The sequence below is a fragment of the Calonectris borealis genome, chromosome 2, assembly GCF_964195595.1.
Source record: "Calonectris borealis chromosome 2, bCalBor7.hap1.2, whole genome shotgun sequence".
Classification (NCBI taxonomy): domain Eukaryota; kingdom Metazoa; phylum Chordata; class Aves; order Procellariiformes; family Procellariidae; genus Calonectris; species Calonectris borealis.
The window spans coordinates 140319504-140339111 of NC_134313.1; the positions used below are offsets into that span (position 1 = coordinate 140319504).

At 38.1% G+C, this 19608-nt stretch overlaps 1 protein-coding gene across 3 annotated transcripts in view; it reads left to right on the plus strand.

Annotated features, from left to right (window-relative positions):
- The window catches only part of VWDE (von Willebrand factor D and EGF domains), a 41035-nt gene that overhangs the window by 20636 nt on the left and 791 nt on the right, over window positions 1–19608 (plus strand). For 2 of the 3 annotated variants that reach the window (XM_075143663.1, XM_075143664.1), the window contains 20 exons: window positions 117–325; window positions 750–1726; window positions 2962–3098; window positions 6014–6169; window positions 6780–6884; window positions 7256–7370; window positions 9044–9294; window positions 9412–9631; window positions 10183–10320; window positions 10907–10969; window positions 12480–13154; window positions 13462–13557; window positions 13642–13737; window positions 14260–14355; window positions 15661–15756; window positions 16095–16190; window positions 16686–16781; window positions 16880–16975; window positions 18247–18342; window positions 18898–19001. In XM_075143663.1, coding sequence (XP_074999764.1) covers window positions 117–325; window positions 750–1726; window positions 2962–3098; window positions 6014–6169; window positions 6780–6884; window positions 7256–7370; window positions 9044–9294; window positions 9412–9631; window positions 10183–10320; window positions 10907–10969; window positions 12480–13154; window positions 13462–13557; window positions 13642–13737; window positions 14260–14355; window positions 15661–15756; window positions 16095–16190; window positions 16686–16781; window positions 16880–16975; window positions 18247–18342; window positions 18898–19001 — 3918 coding nt within the window. Of the gene's footprint in view, window positions 1–116; window positions 326–749; window positions 1727–2961; window positions 3099–6013; window positions 6170–6779; window positions 6885–7255; window positions 7371–9043; window positions 9295–9411; window positions 9632–10182; window positions 10321–10906; window positions 10970–12479; window positions 13155–13461; window positions 13558–13641; window positions 13738–14196; window positions 14236–14259; window positions 14356–15660; window positions 15757–16094; window positions 16191–16685; window positions 16782–16879; window positions 16976–18246; window positions 18343–18897; window positions 19002–19608 lie in introns of those variants that run through there. The other variant, XM_075143666.1, reaches the window with a different exon arrangement.

Genomic DNA, 19608 nt, shown 5'->3' on the forward strand with positions numbered 1-19608 from the left:
GCAAGAATTTAATGGGATCGCCTTTTCCAATTGTTCCTTGCCAACGAACATACCTGGTTTTATTAGGTAAAATAAAAATCATGTTTCTCATGATCGTATCTTCAATCTCTTTCTAGGTTTTGTTTTCTTCTGGAGCTTTCGTTCGTGCTGATGTGAGTGAATGGGGAATGAGCATAACACTTAGGGCACCCAGTTCAGATTACAGACATACAATGGGACTCTGTGGCACCTTTGACGGAAGTGCAGAGAATGACTATCACACTGCAAGTGGGGTGGAAATCCCAAACCATGCTAATGTTCCTTTTTCTTTTATTAAGGAATGGAGGTAACAAAATACTTCTGTTTCAATCAAATGTCATCATTTTTGGTTCAACCTTTCCTTCACACTCTTAAAACCTTGTCAAAATAATAATAATAAAAAAATCTTCCTAAGTTTTTAAGTTAATGTTAGAATGCCATCACTACATTCCATAATTACTTTCAGAGAAAATTGAAACTGAAGTGCCAAATTGGTATTTAAGTAGTGTGATGTAAGATTAGTTTGAGTAGGTTTTGAACAAAGTGTCAAGGTATACAGAAAATATCCACTCTTCTCAATTCTTCTATTATAAGTTACTCTCATGGTTTTGTGATTTAACTGGTCTTTAAATATAGCTGTATGCTGCAGATTCCGTGATCTGTGCTGTAGAAGTATGAAACAACAAAAAGCAAAGTTCAGATACAGTTTCAGCTTTTTCTTTCTTCTCTAGAATTTCACCAGGAGATAGCTTGTTTGACAAGACACCTGCTTCTTTAACATCTTCTAGAAAAACAGTCTTCTGTGACTGCGCCCTTGAAGATGCTGGATTACATCGATCAGTGAATAAACTAGAGACAGTTTCTCAGTCAGAACTTCCTCTGTCTTGTAAAGAAAGTGAAAATGGTAGATTTCTTTCTTTGATACCAGGACTGGATGTCACTGCTGAGTATCTTGGTCCTGTTGATCTTGTCAGAGGCTTAAAGAAACGTTCGTCTGCACATGAAATGAATTCATCTACACTTCTGCAGAGGGAGGATAATCAAACCAATCTTCACAAAACATCACTAGTAAACACACGTGTCTCTGCAACCTCAGTGGGAAATACTGGTGTAGAAAGAGAAGGAACTTCAAGCTCAGACATTAGAAGAAATTCTCACCGTTACAGTAGTCATCTTCACAAAAGTCTATCTGTTACAAGTAGGGGGAAGCGCCAAACTTATTATGAATACCACCCGGTATTTCTATTCCAAAGTCTTAGCCAAACAGATTTAGAGGGATATAGTTATTTTTTCCCGGAGGACCATGCCACTGACACAGACCAAAAGTTTCTTCCTTCTTGGCCCACACCTTCTGGCCTCACCCAGTCTAGCGTTTTGTTACTATGCCAGCAGGCAATAGCTAATTCCAGTATAGGAAGATCTTGCGGTGGCCTTCTTGGCCGGCGAATAGAGGACGCGATCAATATGTGTGTTAAAGATTTGCTGCTGAAAGATGACCTCAGTTGGGCAGAAGCTTCCTTAGCTCTTCTAGAGAATGAATGTGAGAAAAGAGTTTTAGAAGAAATAAATTACAACCAGCAGGAACTTGAAGAGAGCCTACTTATTGCATTAAAGTGTCCCAGTCTCTGCAGTGGTAATGGGGAATGTACAGAATGGGGCTGTGCATGTTTTCAAGGCTACAGCTCGTATGACTGCAGTATATTGTCTGGTAAGTGGCGGGGGGGGCGGAAATGAGATTTACTTAAATAATGTTCTCAATGTTTGTGCAACATACATTTATTTTGCTGCCTTTCTCTCCTGCTTTTGTACGCTGACAAGGGTTCCCTACGGTGGCCCTGTTCATTATCCAGCAATCTATTTCCAGTTTAATACAGCCATAATTGTTTTCTACTCCTCCTTCTTGTTTCCGAAGGGCAAAACATGGGCTTAGTTTCTGGTATGTCAGATTTAAAAAAACTACCACTCAGTGAGTTTGCAATCCAGAGTATTGCCCCAAGAGATTAGCAATGTTTCCACACACTGTCTTCTTCAGGGAAGATCTGCCGCATCCATCCATCCCCTGATTTTTTGTAGTCTATGTTTATTAACTGTAAGTGGGATATTTTTCTCTTTGGTTATGTCTCTGTAAGCTAACTATTAGATGTGGTGGGAGCAGAATTGATGGTGAAGAAAAAAGAAGAGCAAATAGAGCTGGGCAGGGTTTGTTTGGTTTTTGGTGGTGGTTTTTTTTTTTTTTTGGTAAATAAGACAGTCACTAAAAATTCAGTTAAGCAGGTACACTGTAAAAATATGAAAAGTACTGCAAAGGTCAAAACGCTTTCAAAACAAAACCTGTTAATATTTTGTTTTGCAATGGTGTTTTTGTTTTAGTGACCTATTTAAAAGCAAATAGAGAAAGAGGTAAGAGAATAATAAAAAGAAACGTTTTATTCCTCTCGAAGCCAAATAAACTGGTTTTGCTTCATAAAGCCTATTTTTGAGTGTTCTGATCTTTGTCAGTTTATTTCCTGAAATAACTTCCACCTGAGATGTTTTTGTTTAGTCTCTAAACAAAAAATTCCCATTATAAATTATTGCATAACTGTAACCTTTACAGTTCCTATTACTAGGGCCTGAGCTTCGTTTAGATTTTATTCTGCAAGGGTGGTGTAAAGAACCATAGATGGGAAAGCAAAACACATATTCACAAGTGTTTGTTATCAACAATTATTTTCTCGGCTTCATAATATTCAAGTTCCAAGATAAGACAAAAGCCTAGCTTTAAAGTTAAGATTCATTTTAACAATAAAAAATGTCTCTCTTTATGCCTTTCTTCAGCTGGGTCCAGATTTCATTGTTTACATAGTTTTCTTGGTTGGATAGAGAAATAAACGTATTGCTTAATGTAAATGCATATGAATGAGTTAATATACTGACATTCATTCTCTAATCTCTACTTCGAAGACCAGGCTCCAGAAATAACAGAGCTGGAGAATGCTGGGCTGTGCGATATTCGACAGTATGACTGCACATCCGTGAGAGCTTTTGGATATGGCTTCAGGGAGTCGTTGAATCTGAAATGTGAAATTATCAAATTACAGGTAGGTCTCCCCGAGTAGCAACAATTACATTTTAAACTTCTCGGAGAACGAGGGAAGAATGTCTAACATATTATGTTTGCATTAATGTGGGTACAACCCAATGCTTTAGTGGAAGCTAAAAGCAAAGGCACTCAGCACTTTGCAGCAGACACTCAAGTCTTTGCAAGATTGCCATTTCCTCCAATGATAAGAGAAATACAAAATGTAATGGGAATGTTCAGCAGCCAAGAGGGAGATAACAGCATACGGCAGCTATCCATCAGAAAAGGGCAAGGGCAGGCCTATTAGTAACAAGCAGTACATTGTTGTTCGGTTTTTTAAGTGCTTATGAAGAGGAATTGAAGTACCACTTCTTTGAAAAGGGACAGCAAGGTTAAAGACATTACTAGATTTCTGTCTCAAATCTAATGCTTGAAATAGCCCTTTTATAAACATAATAAATCTCTTACGAAAAGAGAAAGGCATTTTTGATGTGTTGTCCATTTCCCTGGGGTAGAATACCACAGCTATTTAATGATAGATTTAATGTCAGCTCTATACTCCAGGTTCGAACAGGAGATTTAAAATGTTGGACTGTAAGCTAAGAGGAATCTGTATAGAGAGACTGTTGTTACTCAGACCTAGAATTTGCTCAAGGCAAATTTACAACGAGTTTACAAGGGTTAGCCTGGAATAAACAATCGGCAATTACAAGTTTTTATGTCATGTTAGACACGAGAATAAAAAAAGCTTCAAACTAAAATTGATATGATGGCCGTGGCGGGGGAGATGATGAAAGGGGAACCATCCAATGGGAAAATTTGTTCTTGAGACAAAAGTTTTTCTTAGCTAGTTCCAGCAGATGCTAAAATTATTTTGACAGATTAAGCAATGCTGGCTATAGATTTTTCTTAAACACAACATGTATCCACTTATCTGCAATTTGGCTTGAAATGATAAAGTTGAGAGTAAGTTTACACTCCATTAGGTTAAAAGACTTTTAGACCAAGCTCACAGTGAAACAATTATTGGGAGTTCACTTATCACAGTTTGAAATGTCTCAGTTTTAACTCATGGCAAGATATTCTAATATTACACTCTTTGTAATGGTATATTTGGCTCCCAATACAAAAATTTTCTATATTTAATCACTTTTATTGATGATCTTCTCACTGATAAGAGGCAGGTGAGAAAATGAACACTACTGCTGTTATCCACAGTTGAGGAGGAAGCTGAGAATTTTTTCCTTGTAAATACAAAAGAAAAGATGTTTGGTTTTTTTTGTTTTGCTTAGTTTTGTTTGTTTAATTTTCAGGCTGGAGTAATAGTGACTTTATGCAAATGTCAATGGACTTGCAACAGTATAGAACGCCGCATATTTTGAGATTAAACTTAAACGATCAAAATTTCATATAAGAGGCATTTGGGCAGAATTTAGAGCTAATACACACTGAATTTCTTATTTTTTGTATTTTCACTTTAGAAAGGTTAAATCAAATCCATTGTCCATGGGTTGTCCTACCATGTTAGGAAGGATGTAAGTCTCGTGCATGATGCTGAAAGAGGTGATTCAGAGAGTTCTGTATTGAAGTACCACACAGATGCAGGACTACTGCACATCTCTTCATAGAGGTTTACGTAGGACATGGCCAAGGAGCCTATAGTTACACAGATCCAGAATTTACTAAGATTTTTGTAAAGGATGAGAGTGTGTTTAACCCCCCAAAACAAAAATACAGTTTTAGTTCCTTCTTATTTATGTTGAACTGCAGAAGTAAGTTTTTCTGTGAACCTAATGAGCCTTAATGCTAGTAGATCTGAAGGTTTTTTAATTGGTTTTTGAAAGGTTAATATGTTTCTGAAAAAATTACCTGAACTTGTCTCCAGCTAATAACAAAAGGTTTCTGGAGAAATAGACTGCATCACATTTCAAAGGTTATGGTACTAAATGCACCCAAAATGACATATATAGAAATATTTAGCTGTTACACTTTTACTCACCCTTGCTATGAATTCCTTAACTGAGTATAGGATGAAAGAAAAACAAAATGCTTGGTTGGAACAAAAATAACTCATATGTCTTTTCAGCAAAAGTTTTTATTTTCGTAAAAAATTGTTTGTAAAAAAAAAAAAAAAAAAAAAAAAAAAAAAGCAAGGCCGCCTCAGCAGATGACCCCCCATGTCGGGATTGGGATTGAATAAATGTCTCGATTGGCTCCAGTAACTGAAACAATCTGCCAGCTCAGGAAAACCTAGTCAAGCTCAAAATGATTTTGGTCTTGCTGTTCTCTTGATTCTTAGTCTGTCTGGATTCTTACTTCCATCTAACTTTATTTTCTACATCAATACTTCAGTCAAATAGTATTATTATCCTTATTCTGTTACCTTGAACTCTCAGGATAGATCCCTGGATGACTTGTCCTCACTGCAGTTTAGAAGAAAAGTCTACAGGGTTAATGGTGTAATCTATTGGCTTGTGCAAGGGCTTAATGGCTAACTGGCAGTGTTCCCCCAGCACCCAGAATGATTCCTGAGCCCTGCCAAAAACCTCATCTGTTCTTTCGACTAAAGCTTGTCCTCCCATGGGAGCAGAGGTGGAGGGGGATAGAGGCACTTACACATCGGATCAGTGCTGTTAGGGGATCACCCGCTGGTTAACCCTCCCATTACTCTCTAGCTGGAAGAACTGTTTGTCCTTGGCGATGCAGTGCCACAGGGCTGTGCAGCAGGAGACTTCTCTGCCTTTTCTTCCGCAGTAGCAGGATTAGGTAGAAATCTATCTGTGCAAATAGTGGCATTTAATATTTCCCACTGCATTCTAATCCAGAGACATTAGACTTGTTCAAGCACTGTGCAATACATGGTTTTTTTTCTCTGATAAAAATATTTTCATAATGTATTTCACTGAAAAACAGATTTTCTGTCTTAACATTTAGTATAGTGATAGACAATGGATTCCCGGAGAACCTCTAACTATGCCAGCTGCCTTCCAAAATGCCAGGGCTGTCGACTGCCAGTTACCAAATGATGGCCAGCAGTCTGATGTCATGGATCTGGTTGATGATAAACCCATTGCCAGGTGGCAAATAAAGGTACTCCCAGAAATTTCAAATATTCACTTTACAGATATTCCTATTAAGATGAAAATATATTACATAGATATTATCCCTTTTTTAATGGTACTAAAGGTGGAACTCAGCTTGCTTAACTTGGGGTCTCAGTTTCATCACCTAAGCTTAAGTGTTGAGTGCCATTTGAGAGTGTTCTCCTACAAGGGGACTGGTAGATACAGCCTAGGACCTAGAGAGACACGTGTTCTTCAAGAGTAGAAGTTAAAGGTCAGGTAGTTACCCCAGAGCATTTCAAATGACATTAGACACATTTATGGAAAAATTGAGTTGAGCCCAGTCTACATGTACGAATGAATCCCTGTGTGAGGTAGATATCTGAGCTCTCATACAGATTGAGTCAATAAGGTCAATAGAGCCTACACATTATTCAATTTACCCTAAAGTAGACACCTACATGTGGTTGGTCAAATATCTGCCCAGACTTATTGGCAGGATTGATTAGATTTCTGATGACTATTGAGAGTTTAAACAGTAAATGTAGGTGTCTATCAATGGCTCACGCTGGCAGTCCACGCTGGTGGATACGTTGATACCTGTATGGGTTAATCCATTTTTACTGTACATCTTGCAGATTTCTAATGATGGATTCATTTATAGCAACTCTAAAACAATGATATTATATGATGGAGCCTGTCAGATGTGTGAACCACAAGAATCTGGGTTATGTACGTTAAAGGTATGTATTTCATTACTCTCTATGTTTATTATGAAAATACACATCTTTTCAGGCAGAAAAAATCTAGAAAATTTGGCAGAATGTACCCTGTTCTTGTTTCTAACAGGGATTTTCCATGTATAGAAATGATAAGCACAGAAAGAGAAGCTGGGATGAGGCAATTCTGAATTAAAAGAAATCAAACCAAAAGCACTTCATATAATTACCAAATAAAACCAAACATGCTGTCAGTTGTTTAGACTTAAAAACAACTTTAGTTGTTTAGTGGAAGTGCAGAATAGGTTAGATTTTACTTGACACTTTATAAATTCAACCAGATTTACTGTTTGATAACCAAAAATTAATGAATCGCATTGTCATTTCTCTAAAAGGAGAAAACATGCAACATAGATGGACACTGTTACGGTGAAGGTGACACAAATCCAACCAGCCCTTGCTTACTCTGCAGACCTGACATATCAAAGTTAACTTGGTCAGTTGTTGAAAGTAAGTTCTAAATGTTTTTTTTTTTAATAGCAAGAAGTTGAAAATCTACTAAGTTTTTAAATTTATGGAAATAGTGAAGTTTTAAGTTTAACTAGTTAAGTGTTTCATCTAAAGCTTAGTACCCACTACTTTAGCTTGTAATTTGATCTTGGTTTTCTCCTAATTTCTGAAAATGATATTTTGTTTTCCAGACCATGCATGTAAAAGTCGGGCTTTTTTTTTTTTCTTGCCCTGCCCACCCCCCACCCCCCCCAGTAACTGTTACAAATAACTTAATGAAAATTAACACCTCTCAGCCTAATTGACACTTTGAAGTCTTTTGATATTTGGCACAGCTGCATCCACAAATGTTTGTCTTCAACATTTAGGAATAAAATATGTTTTCCAACAAATGACTCTGATACTCAGATTTTAGTCTTTGGATATACAAATCATATTGGTCCCTTCACCAAATGGGACGTCTCTTGGGGCTTTACTAGTAGCCATCCAGCCTGCCCCATCAACCCAAATCCATAACATCTCAAATACAAGTGTTCCATCAGTGTTTTCGTGGGTGAATGTGCTGGTAAGATTCTGCCTGGATTGGGAAGGGTCCTGTATGAGTGGGACTTCTGGTGCCTGTCTTGCTGAATCTTTTCCTAGTTCAAACTGGTACTGAAAGCCAAGGTAGCTATACCTACTGCACAGAATGAAACCTGAATGAAATGAATTAAATGAAACTCATCCAGCAGTCAGGGAGTCGAGGGATTTCCATGTTATAGCCACGGACTGGAATTCAATATTGCCACAGTCAGAAATGGGAGAATGTAAACCAGAGGCAATTCCCAAAACCAAGGAGCACAACCTTTTCTCCGGAGTGGATGACATTAGGAACAGGGTGTCAGAATCTAACTGCTGAGACACTGATTACAGCTTATTCTCCCTTCATGGTTTCTGCCACAGTGGGTGGGTTCCTGCCTGGAGCGGTCGCTTCACTGTAGCCCAAAACTTAGCAATCTTAATCACCTTCCTATGTCCCAACTTCAAAACCTACACTCTCCCCAGGGCTTCTGCTTCTGTCTTTCAGAGAACTTGTCCTGCTGCGGGGGTTTTGTTTGTTTGTTTTCACGTGGTGTCTCTAGAAATCTAGTTATTCCTGCCAAATAGAGCTCAACAGTGCAGGCATCTAAACAGACTAAGACTTACCAGTGAGTAAGTTGTTGTGTGGTTGAAATCCTTCCTAGGAACAATGAGTGAGTAACTTATTCCATCACCTCATGCTCAGTTTTGCCAAGACAGTCACTGCAGCCCGTTCCCACGTATTGCTTAACAGTGTCTACTCATTTGTTAAAGGAAACACCAATCACCTCTGAGTTTTATGGCTTCCTGTACTTTCATCTGCAAACTATCTCTGCATAGTTAAAATACAGTGGTTAAATTTGATAAATTCTGAGTTTTTTCTATGTATAGATGCACTGCATCTTTACAAGCTCTTGCGTAGTATAAGTAATTTCTTGGTTATGTTGTTACAGTTATAATGAAAATATCTAGTGTTTTTCCTGTGCCATTCAAATGACACTGAATTTAAGAGAAATAATTACATGTGATTTCCTTAATAGAATTTTTTTTTTTTTAATTTTTATAAGTATATTACAACTTTTGCTTAAAAGAGGGAAATATCTCCTTTGTTATAGACAACCAGCCTCCAGTGCTTGAAGCTTTTCAGGGCATGCTACAGACTTTTTATGGAGAAGATTTTGTATATCAGTTTTTGGCTTCAGATCCAGAGGGCTCTGCTATTCATTTCACATTGGATTCTGGTCCAGAAGATGCCAGTCTTTCCCCATCAGGTCTCCTTTTGTGGAAAGCTGTGTCAATGAATCTCCATAAATTAACATTTTCTTTGACGGATGACTGCAATGCAAAGACTAAGGTAGAAATAGAGGTAATGAATATTACAGTAAAATGACACCTACTAGTAAGATGTTTAAGATATCTAATTACAAAACTCATTGCTAGTTCATTAAAAAAAGAAAACTGTCTTATTGGGCATGTCTTGTAGGTCAGTGTAAAATCATGTGATTGCCTAAATAATGGCTCATGTGTGACAAACATTAATTTCCCACCTGGAAGTGGAAGATATCTTTGTGTGTGTGTGGCTGGATTTGAAGGTGATCTCTGTCAAGTGAATACTGATGACTGTAAACTTAACCAGTGTGGTATTGGCAGATGTGTGGATGGAATAAACAGCTATTACTGTGAATGTCCACCTGAACTTCAAGGTAAATTGCTACTTTATTTACACACATTTATCACGTTTAGTGATAAATAGGAGTTTCTAATTTTATGTCTACACTTTTTTTTTTAAATTTTTGACTGTAAATTGTTTAGTGTTAGAGTATGAAGAAATGTTACGGTCTTGTGATGCTTCAAGATTTTTCTTGTGTGAATACAATGGTTGTTTATATTACGAGAGCAGATTTCCATTGTTTTCCTCAACAGAGGTAAACTCAGCAACATGGTGAAACACAGGAGTGATGAGTTTGGTTGCAGTGTGATTCCTCTTATGCCTGCAGATAAAGATGTAGTCCCCACAGCCCATCTTCTCCATATTCCACAACAAGCAAGATACTTGATATAAGATGAAAAAATGTGAATAGCGAACCTAGTCAGCTGTACTTATTAGATGTACTGAAATACTTTGTTGCATTTGATAGATGCCCTTTTTGTATTTCAGCACCTGCATACATTCTACTTTTATCTTTTATAAACACACTGTTAAAGTCTAGTGACACAATATGATAAAAAAAAAAAAATCTGTATTTCAATGCAGGTAAAAATTGTCAAGATGATGTAGATGAATGTGTATCCAGTCCTTGCTTCCCTGGAGTATTTTGCTTCAATACTTTTGGTTCTTACTATTGTGGTCCATGCCCAAATAATCTGCAAGGAGATGGGACGTCATGTTACGGTAAAATTACTTGTTTTTCAGAAGAACGCTATTATCTTATTGTCATTCAGATAAAATATCTTTGGTTGTGCTTCATGGTTCTAACAGTAACTTAGAACCCTTTTCAGTAGTCAGCAAAACAGGACTGTCTCTCTGACTATTGATAGCTGGGGCAGAATCTCAGCTCATGACAACATCAGACTGCGCTGAGACACATAGTTGTAAAACACTTTTTCAGGTGGCTGGAAAAAATAGATACAAATTACTCCAATTCTTTTATATCAAAATATAATACAATGAAATGTATTTTTTTTCTGCATTATTTTCATAATATGAGCAATTATTGACAAAATATTTTTCTATTAGATTGCGTAACAGAACTATTTACCCAAATCAAGGCACTTGCCAAATAACATTTATTTACAATGCAATTACTGAATAACTTGTATTTTTAAAATACTCTATTGAAAACTTCTAAGAAACATTTTTACTCTTTATCTGCTTTCTGAATTTTGAGTTATTTTTATGTACTATAATACTGTTTGTAATTTATTTGCAGTTGAAACAAAAGTAACTACTAATGTGCCTTCACATCTTTTGTTTTTAGAAAGCTTTGAAGACACTAACGTTGAAAGAAAGGATTCCACAGAAGAAATTGGAGGGAATAAAGGTGATTTTTTCATGAAGAAAATGGAATTTCTGATTCACATACTGATAAGAATATAGCTGGCAAATAAAGGTTCTAGTCAGTTTTATGTTATTCACTTTAATTTTTCAGTTTGACTCAATTTAATTCATTACTGGGGTTGTATTCTCATCTGAAAAATGAGACTGAAATGTCAATATCAACAAATCCCTTAGGTCAGTCAAGTCATTTTATTGACAGTGTGATGTATGACATTCTTACTGTTGCCTTTTGTTTTTGTGACTAACCACTGACATAAAATAGGTAACATGGGGATAGGGACATCTGTTATATGAGATAAGCAAAAGTTTATGGCATTATGTTGAATGCCATTTTCCTACTTTAACTCAAAGGAAAGGTGAAGGATATGGCAAGTGAATGTCTTAAGTCCAAAACTCTGTAAACGCTGTTGCTGGCATTTCCAGCTCTGTGCCTGCTGGGGCTTTCTTTGCAGGAAATTCTTGTGTGTCTTTTACCTTTATCTCTGAATTGTTAGGGGGGGAGGAGGAAAACTCTCACTCTGCTGCCAGTGCTGGATAATTCTTCATCATCTGCAAAATGGTTTGTTTTTTAGCAGTGGGAGACAGCGCTCTGTAATAAGATTCAGTGAAGTTTTAACCTTTTATAGACCATTTTCTAGTACCGTTCTAAATGGGGTTAGGGACAGAGCTTAAGTTAGGTTGGATAATCTGCTCCAGTTTCACTCCTCCTCTGCTCCATATCCATATACAGCATTCTGCTGTTCTGGGATTACAGAGCCATGCTCCTTTCCACAACCCACCAGACCACCTGCTTTTCCTGGGCAGGATATGAAGAACTTTTCATTCACTTTGCACTCCTTTCAGCGAGGAGGCTGAGTCAGTCTCTGTTGTTTATAAAACACGTGAAACATCCCACTAATGAAACCCATGCAGAAACTTTAAAGAAGTTGATTAAAAAGTTTGGACGGTAAAACATGGTAATACTTTTGCTACAAGGTAGTGCATTATTCACCTAAAATACTGTCCGTGGTGCATCAGTAAGTATAAGCATGTACATACTTGTGATTAAATCTCTGCTTCTAGACTCTAGGCTTTTTACTAGCACTTAGACACGCTGGTGAACCATAAGCAGTATCTTTTCTTTAAACTCTGTTTCAGTTATCTAGTTGGAAGCAGCATATGCAGATGGTAATTTGCTTTATTGACCCAGTATGGGAAAATCTCTGCTGCCTGCCTCAGGTGCTTTCTCCTTATCTTCCAGCCAAGAAAAGGCCATGGTGAGGGTGGGAAAGGACGTAGCCAGAATACCTTGATCTTCTGCAATTCTGCCAGTTAGGAGTTAAGTTCTACTGCATACATATATTTTGATGTAGCACAGGGAGAGACTTCCTGAAGCACAGAATGAATGGGCTGTACGTTTTTCTGTTCAGAAGACATTCCCCACCCTCAGCAGGAAAAAAAGTCTCATAACATTCCCATACTTTTTCCCTTCCCTTTCTTTTAACATGCTGTAGGTTTTCAACAATCATCCTCTGAGAAGGTTTTAAGCATCTCAAGCTATATTCCCAGTTCTACAGATGTCCCCAAGAGCTTTATTTCTACAGAAATGCTCAGTAGCAGCACTCCATCAGTCTCCACAGTAAAAACAATCACCGCTTGGAAGTCATTTAATTCTCAGAGAAGTGCTTCTGTACAACCTGCCGTTACTGGAAACATTGCTCATGCTCTCAGCACCATCAGTGGTCACCTTGCCAACGTGGAAGAGAGTTCTTCAGAACATGCCGTAATGACTGCATCTTCAAGGAGCCATGCTGTATCGCCTGAGAAGAAAACAAGGGCACGAGTTGAGGCCTATTTTGAGACCAGCAGGAAGACTCCTCCTACCAGCAGAACAAATATAAGCAAGGGGCTTTCCGTGCCAAGCAAAGTATTCAAAGGTGGAAATGCTCACAGAGTTCAGCACCTATTAGCCAAGCATAAAGCGAGTCCTTTACCTTTTGTCCGTGTTGAAGTCACTGTCCCACCAAAAATGCTTCCTGAAGAATTGAGTGAAATAGTGATTCCTAAAGCAGTAACCTGTACCGATTTACCCTGTTTTCCTGGCGTACCTTGTGAGCCAAGTCAGGATGGAAGCATCAAGTGCGGTCGTTGTCCTTACGGTTATTATGGAGATGGCTTCACTTGCAGAGGTATTACAAATAACTGCACTAAATGCTTTGCAGAAAAGAATCTTTTGATATCTTTATAACTTGAAAGTACATTGTTACTGTGTGATCAGTGAAATGCATAGAGTATTGAATTTTCTCATTTTCAATATTAATATTGGCATAGCTACAGGCACTTAAAAATATTGTTCTGATGTGTCTCAGGCTCCCCACTTAGGGGCAGAGACCTAATGGATTCTATGTGATCTGTTCATTATGTTAGGCACAGTTGTGCTGAAATGCCATTTTCATTTTCCGTATTCCTTTCTTTGTTTTCTTTGTTGCCTTTCAGCAAGATGTAGACAAACGTGTGGCAAAAATATGGAGTGTGTGGCACCCAATATTTGCAAATGCAAGCCTGGTTATGCTGGTTATAACTGTCAGGCTGGTGAGTATGGCATTTTGATTTAGCCTGTGGTAACTCATATCCACAAATTAATGATTTGAAGATTGCTGTTGATTTTTTGCACAGCTCTATGCAGACCTGATTGCAAAAACCATGGGAAGTGCATTAAGCCCAATGTCTGTGAATGTCTACCAGGATACAGTGGCTTCACTTGTGAGGAAGGTAAATAGAATATTTTTCGCTTTTGAATCTATAAATACCAACAGGATGCCGTAAATAACTTCCACGACTGTTCATTCTAACAGCAAAGAGGTGTGTTCATTTTACTTTTACTTTAACAGAACTCTTTGAGTAACATGTTGGTATATACCTTACTTTTTTTGATATACACTGTAAATGTTGCTTGTGATTGGATATTCCTAAATTTAGCTTTCACAGTAAGTAAAGGAGTTGACCAGTGAGTGCAGATGCCTCTAAGCTAAACACTCTTGAGTGGGAAGTCCTGTCTGGAAATTGTCTCTTCTTTTCAGGGTGACCACCACTGTTGGGACTCTGTGTACTCTGTTAAAATTAAGTTATTCTTGTTACTTATTTTTGTCAAAAGGCATTGCATACGTCCTCTTTATTTTATTTCCAGTTCTTTGCTCACTGTTAATTATTAACATTTCCCTTTTTCTAAAGCATAACCAATCCATGCATCTTTTTAGAGGTGATTTCTTGAACAACATAATTCTGTATCTGCAGCACATTGTAAACCACCCTGTCAAAATGGAGGCACGTGCTTGGCCAGAAATCTCTGCACCTGCCCATATGGTTTTGTGGGACCAAGATGTGATACAAGTAAGCACAAAAGCATGAGAGAAGAATACAGAACATTTCTCCTGTTCTTCAGAAGCAAGAAAGCAAATAATGGTTTAAATTTTTGATGCACTCTGTTTAATGCTAGCAAATGACATAATACCTGTGCCTTTTTGAAGGCTCCCATACTTGAGCTTTTCGAATATTAGTTAGATAGTATTTGCACATAACTTTGAAAACATAATGTACTATAAAAATTGAAAATAGTTCATTATTTATGATTCACAAACGTGGAAACATTGAGCACGTTGCGCGTGTGCTACTACCTTCAGAACAAACACAGATGTTTAATATGTCCTTACAGCTTTTTAACTTCTATCATCTTAAATTGGTTAGATGCTGGGGTACATTCAGAAGTCGGTATCAGTGAATGGCGGGTCAGAAAAACTGGGATACAGGAAAACTGAATTCAGAGTCATATTATGGGGTCTTTTTTTTTTTTTACCTGGCTGAAAAATTTGGATTAGTTAGTCTCACATAAATTGTCTGTTACAAATTCTACATGCTGCAATTTGGCACCTCCAAATTTTGGGTAGATTTCATACTGGTAATTTTTATCACTTACAGAGTCCAAATTTAGACATGATGTTTATATATCATTCACGTGAATGTGCCACTGCATTATTGATCCCGAATTGAGAAAGTCCTTTGTTCGTCTCCTCCTCAAGTCCCAGGACTCTTCATTCTCAGTTTTTCTTGTTCTAGTTTCAATTGTGGCACAAAAAAAAATGCTGCTCTTTGTTAAGCAACACTAAAGAGAATGAGATGTTGTCCTGAAGAAGTGATTCATGGTTTTCCACAGCCATGATATTTTAATGTCTTTGCTTGTTAGTCTCGTGTCACTCTATGCATGCAGCTGCACTTGCTGAAGTGATGGAGGACACTTGAGTGAACTTTCTTGGAGTCCATCAAATCCGTCATCTAACATGGTCCATTTGTCTCTTAGTATTGAATTTCCCTTATTTTTTTAGATTTTTTTTTTTGAAATTTTATAGATTTTTAACACTGAATATAACCAGACCATGGATAATTACATGGAAGGACATTTTATTTACCTTTATAGTCTGGTGCTAGCTTTTTATGGCTTTGAGACTGGATTAATCTATTCAGCAATTCCTCTTCAACTAGTGGAATTGTATGTTATTTCCAGTGTTAATATTTGGACAAGAACTGAAAAAGGAATCAAGCATAATTTGTAACATATCTCTTTCTCTCTCTCTGCCCCCTCGAACCCGTTTTCTCCCCCTCATCTTCTCCTTTGGTTTTGCCCAACTTCTTGGATGGTAGTGGTTTGCAACAGACACTGTGAAAATGGTGGTGAATGTCTTACTCCAGACATCTGCCAGTGTAAACCTGGGTGGTACGGACCTACGTGCAGTACAGGTAAAACTCCTGCAGCTTCCATGTTCCTGGGAGAGCGTCCGTGGGACCTCCCATAGTTTGAAATTTGGAACCGCATGGCTCAGACAGCAGCGACGGGCGGCTGCTTACTGCCGCGGAGCCCCCGCACCTCCTCTTGTCTCTGCATGTTAATTCTGCTGCCAGCAGCACCCCTAGAAAGTCTAATACCGATCCTAAAATTTTGGGTGAAGGTTTTATGTGAATGGTGTTACCTGCAGTTATCTTAGGTGTTTAATTCCCGTCCTTGTAGCAGAAGCACATATTTTATAGACTTTATCTGGATGTAATGCTTCCCACTCTTCCTGACCCTGTTCCTGCAGCAATGTGTGACCCGGTGTGTCTGAATGGTGGTTCCTGTACTAAGCCAGATGTTTGCCTCTGTCCACATGGATTCTTTGGTGCCCAGTGTCAGAATGGTAAACTTTTTTTTTTTTTCTCTTTTTTCCCCCCTCCCCTCTTAGCTGCCCCTACGAGGAAATCTGTGAGAAAACATTGTTATCTTAAGACACAAAATTCACAATCAAGTCATGTACCTGGTGCAAAACAGAGATTTTATTTTTTAGATTTTATGGCTGATTCTCTGAATGTCCAAGGAGAAGGGAGACTCAAAATTTGCCTTGTCTTCTACTCAACTTTGAGCAGTGTTCAGCCAGTTCCATTGTACATTATGTAGTCTGGTTACTGGTGTACACATACCGTTGCCAACCTTGACCCCTTTTTCTCTGATTTTGTCTTTACTATTGACATAGGCACCTCCACATTAATATGATTTTTACGAGACAGGCCTGATAGTGCCGAATGTCTATATAAGCTATCAGAATTTTAGTGTTGCACTCTTGTTTCCTAGAAGTATATCGCTAAGTCAAACAAAATGCAAACTACAGCCTTTTCCTCCTGTTTGTATCTTTTAGCTGTCTGCAGCCCGCCTTGTAAGAATGGTGGTCATTGCATGAGAAATAATGTCTGTACTTGTCCTGATGGGTACACAGGCAGAAGATGTGAAAAAAGTAAGCCAGAGTTAAAATCCTTCCAGGATCCGAAAGTAACCAATAAATTATTCTGTAATCAGTTAAATGTATTAAACAGCAGATGTTTTGCTTTTAAGGTGTCTGTGAGCCAAGGTGCATGAATGGAGGAAGGTGCGTAGGGCCAAACGTTTGCTCTTGTCCTTCAGGATGGAGAGGAAAAAGATGTAACACTCGTAAGTATCTTGTAGTTAACAGGAGAACCATGCCTTAGAAGCAATATATGACTAAAGGACAGCTCTGTCCACACAAGTAATGTGAAGTTAATGCCAAAGAACTCAAGAATATACACCCATTTCAAAAATAATGGTCTGTAACTTGGCAGCAAAATTTAGGATGGAGAACTAATACCATGCAGTTCTTAGGGTAAATCATGAGACCAAAATATCTTTTAAATTCTTGTATAGGAAATAATATTTGTTTCTTTCTTTATTCTTGTCTAAATAAGAAACATCTGCAAAGAGTCACTGAAGTGAAAGAATTTCAATTTGTGCTGTAGGACATAAAAGCAGATATAATAGAAAAAGTAGTACAGTGAAAGATTGGAAAACTGTGGAAACATAGTGGGAAATGATTGGAATAGAAGGTGCAATGGGCACAAGCTCGTTAGGAAAGGTAGAAATAGGACTGTGATGGTAGCACAGCTGTAGGTCCTATTGTATCTTAATGAAGACATTGATGATGCATAAATAAAATGTGTCAGCGTGGATAAAAGCACAGTCTGCATGAAAATCAGCATGAGGATGGATGGTAGAAATCCAATAGATAAAGTGTTAGTGTCTGTCATAGTACCCACCCGAGGCTCAGATATTGATATGGCCAATGAGCTCTCTAATGCCATGGAGGAAAAACAATTTTCCCTGTATTACTTTCTGTAATTATTGGAAAGTTTTATTGAAAAAAATATTACCCATATTGATAGGGGTGAGGTATTCTTGGACACTGTGGAAGAGAGATTTGATTATCAACTAGTCAGTTAACCAATGAGAAATAATAGTGGTTTAGATTATGGCTTAATAAGCCGGGATGAATGTGCAGAAAAATGGGTCACAGAAAATAAGTTTGTATCAAATGTATCATGAGTTGATTCACCGTGTGTTAAATTGCGTGATAGACAAAGGATCTCTCACTAACGTGTGGGGTTTAGAAAGGTAAATTTGGAAAAACCAAAGCTATTTAGTGGTGCTGATTTAATTTAGTATTTCAGGCTTCTGTAGCAATCAGATGCATCAGAACATCTCAATGCATGCTTTGGCTGTAGGGCTTTTTGTTTCTAGCTGCCTGTCTTTCTTTAATATCCTGTTGATCTTAGATGGATTTTCAGTGGAGATGATGTGACTCTTGTGTAGGGAAAGCTCTCAACCTCTCATGGGCATCCTGAAATGTAAATAATAAGTAAAAGTAATCACTTGGGATATAACCAAACTTTGTGATGATGTCTGTGCAGCCATCTGTCTTCAGGAATGTAAGAACGGTGGGGAATGTATTGGACCGAGTACATGTCATTGTCCTCCGCAGTGGGAAGGAATCCAGTGTCAAACACGTAAGAATGATGTGACCCGAAACCTCTTGCTTCATCCCAGTTAAAAATGCTTCAGCAATACATAGTGCCTAAAGTCCTATACCTTGGTTGTATCTTAACCCAAATCTGTGTCAAAGACAGGATAAAGAGCAGAGATTCCTCTGCCCGTTCTGAAGCCCTCCAGACTATGACGTTAGTCTGGGACCATGCAGCAGCTTGCTCTAACACTGTACGCTGCTGCAACAGCCCTGAGAGGCCATTGTAATAGCTTGAAATAGTAGGATGCGTTAAAAACCACCTTACTCGTGTCCCTATCTCAGTTTCATTCATGCCCTCAGCATGTTCCCGTATTAAATCTGCATCTTTGCATGAGGGAGATGGAATAGGCATAAAAGCATCGTTGGCTCCACATGACTGTGAAGTCTCCTTACAGTGAGGGGTGTTTCCCTGTGAAAATACCTACCAAGTTCTCAGCTCCTATAAGCAGGCAGAATAAGTATATAGAGACAGTAGTCGCTTTTCCTTCACCAAGTTGTTTTCATGAATAAAGCCACATATGTACCTCTCTTGTTTTAGCTGTGTGCAACCAGAAGTGTCTGTTTGGAGGCAAGTGTATATTGCCTAACGTATGCTCTTGTCGTCCTGGTTATACTGGAGTCCTCTGTGGGAAGAAAATTCAGGTACATGTAGAGTCAAGACACCATCACAGATACAGCGATTTGGGAGTCATTATCTAGTCTGCCCTTGTCCAGTGGAGCAGCATGAAATACACCAAATGCGTTTGTCTCATTTCTTCCTTTCAGTCTCCAGTAAGGGAAAATTCATAACATTCCTAAGAGCTATTCCGGTCATTTATAGGCTCTAATACTTAGAGAATTGTTCTCAACACCTGAAGTAAATTCCCTTTGTTTCAAATTAAGCTGATTATCTCTTGTCATCCCCTAAGTGGCTGCAGCAGGAATTGCTAACTATCCTCTTCATAACAACCACTATTCTCTTTTCCAGCATCTGGCCCCATTTTGGGGAAGAGTGTCCCACTGCAGACTTTCTTAGCTTGTATCAAGTCAAGCCCTGATCTTTTTCAACTAACTGACTCATGGCACTCTGTTCATCCCTGTTTTATACAAACGTTCCTTATCCCCAAGTGTAACTTTGGGAATAGCTTTACTTCTTTGCATTATAGTGAATGATGACCATTTCTCCGTTTTGTCAAGTAATCTTCTGTTGTATTCCTTTGCTTGAGTGCTGCCACTTCACTCACTGAAGTAATTTAATTAAACATTTCAT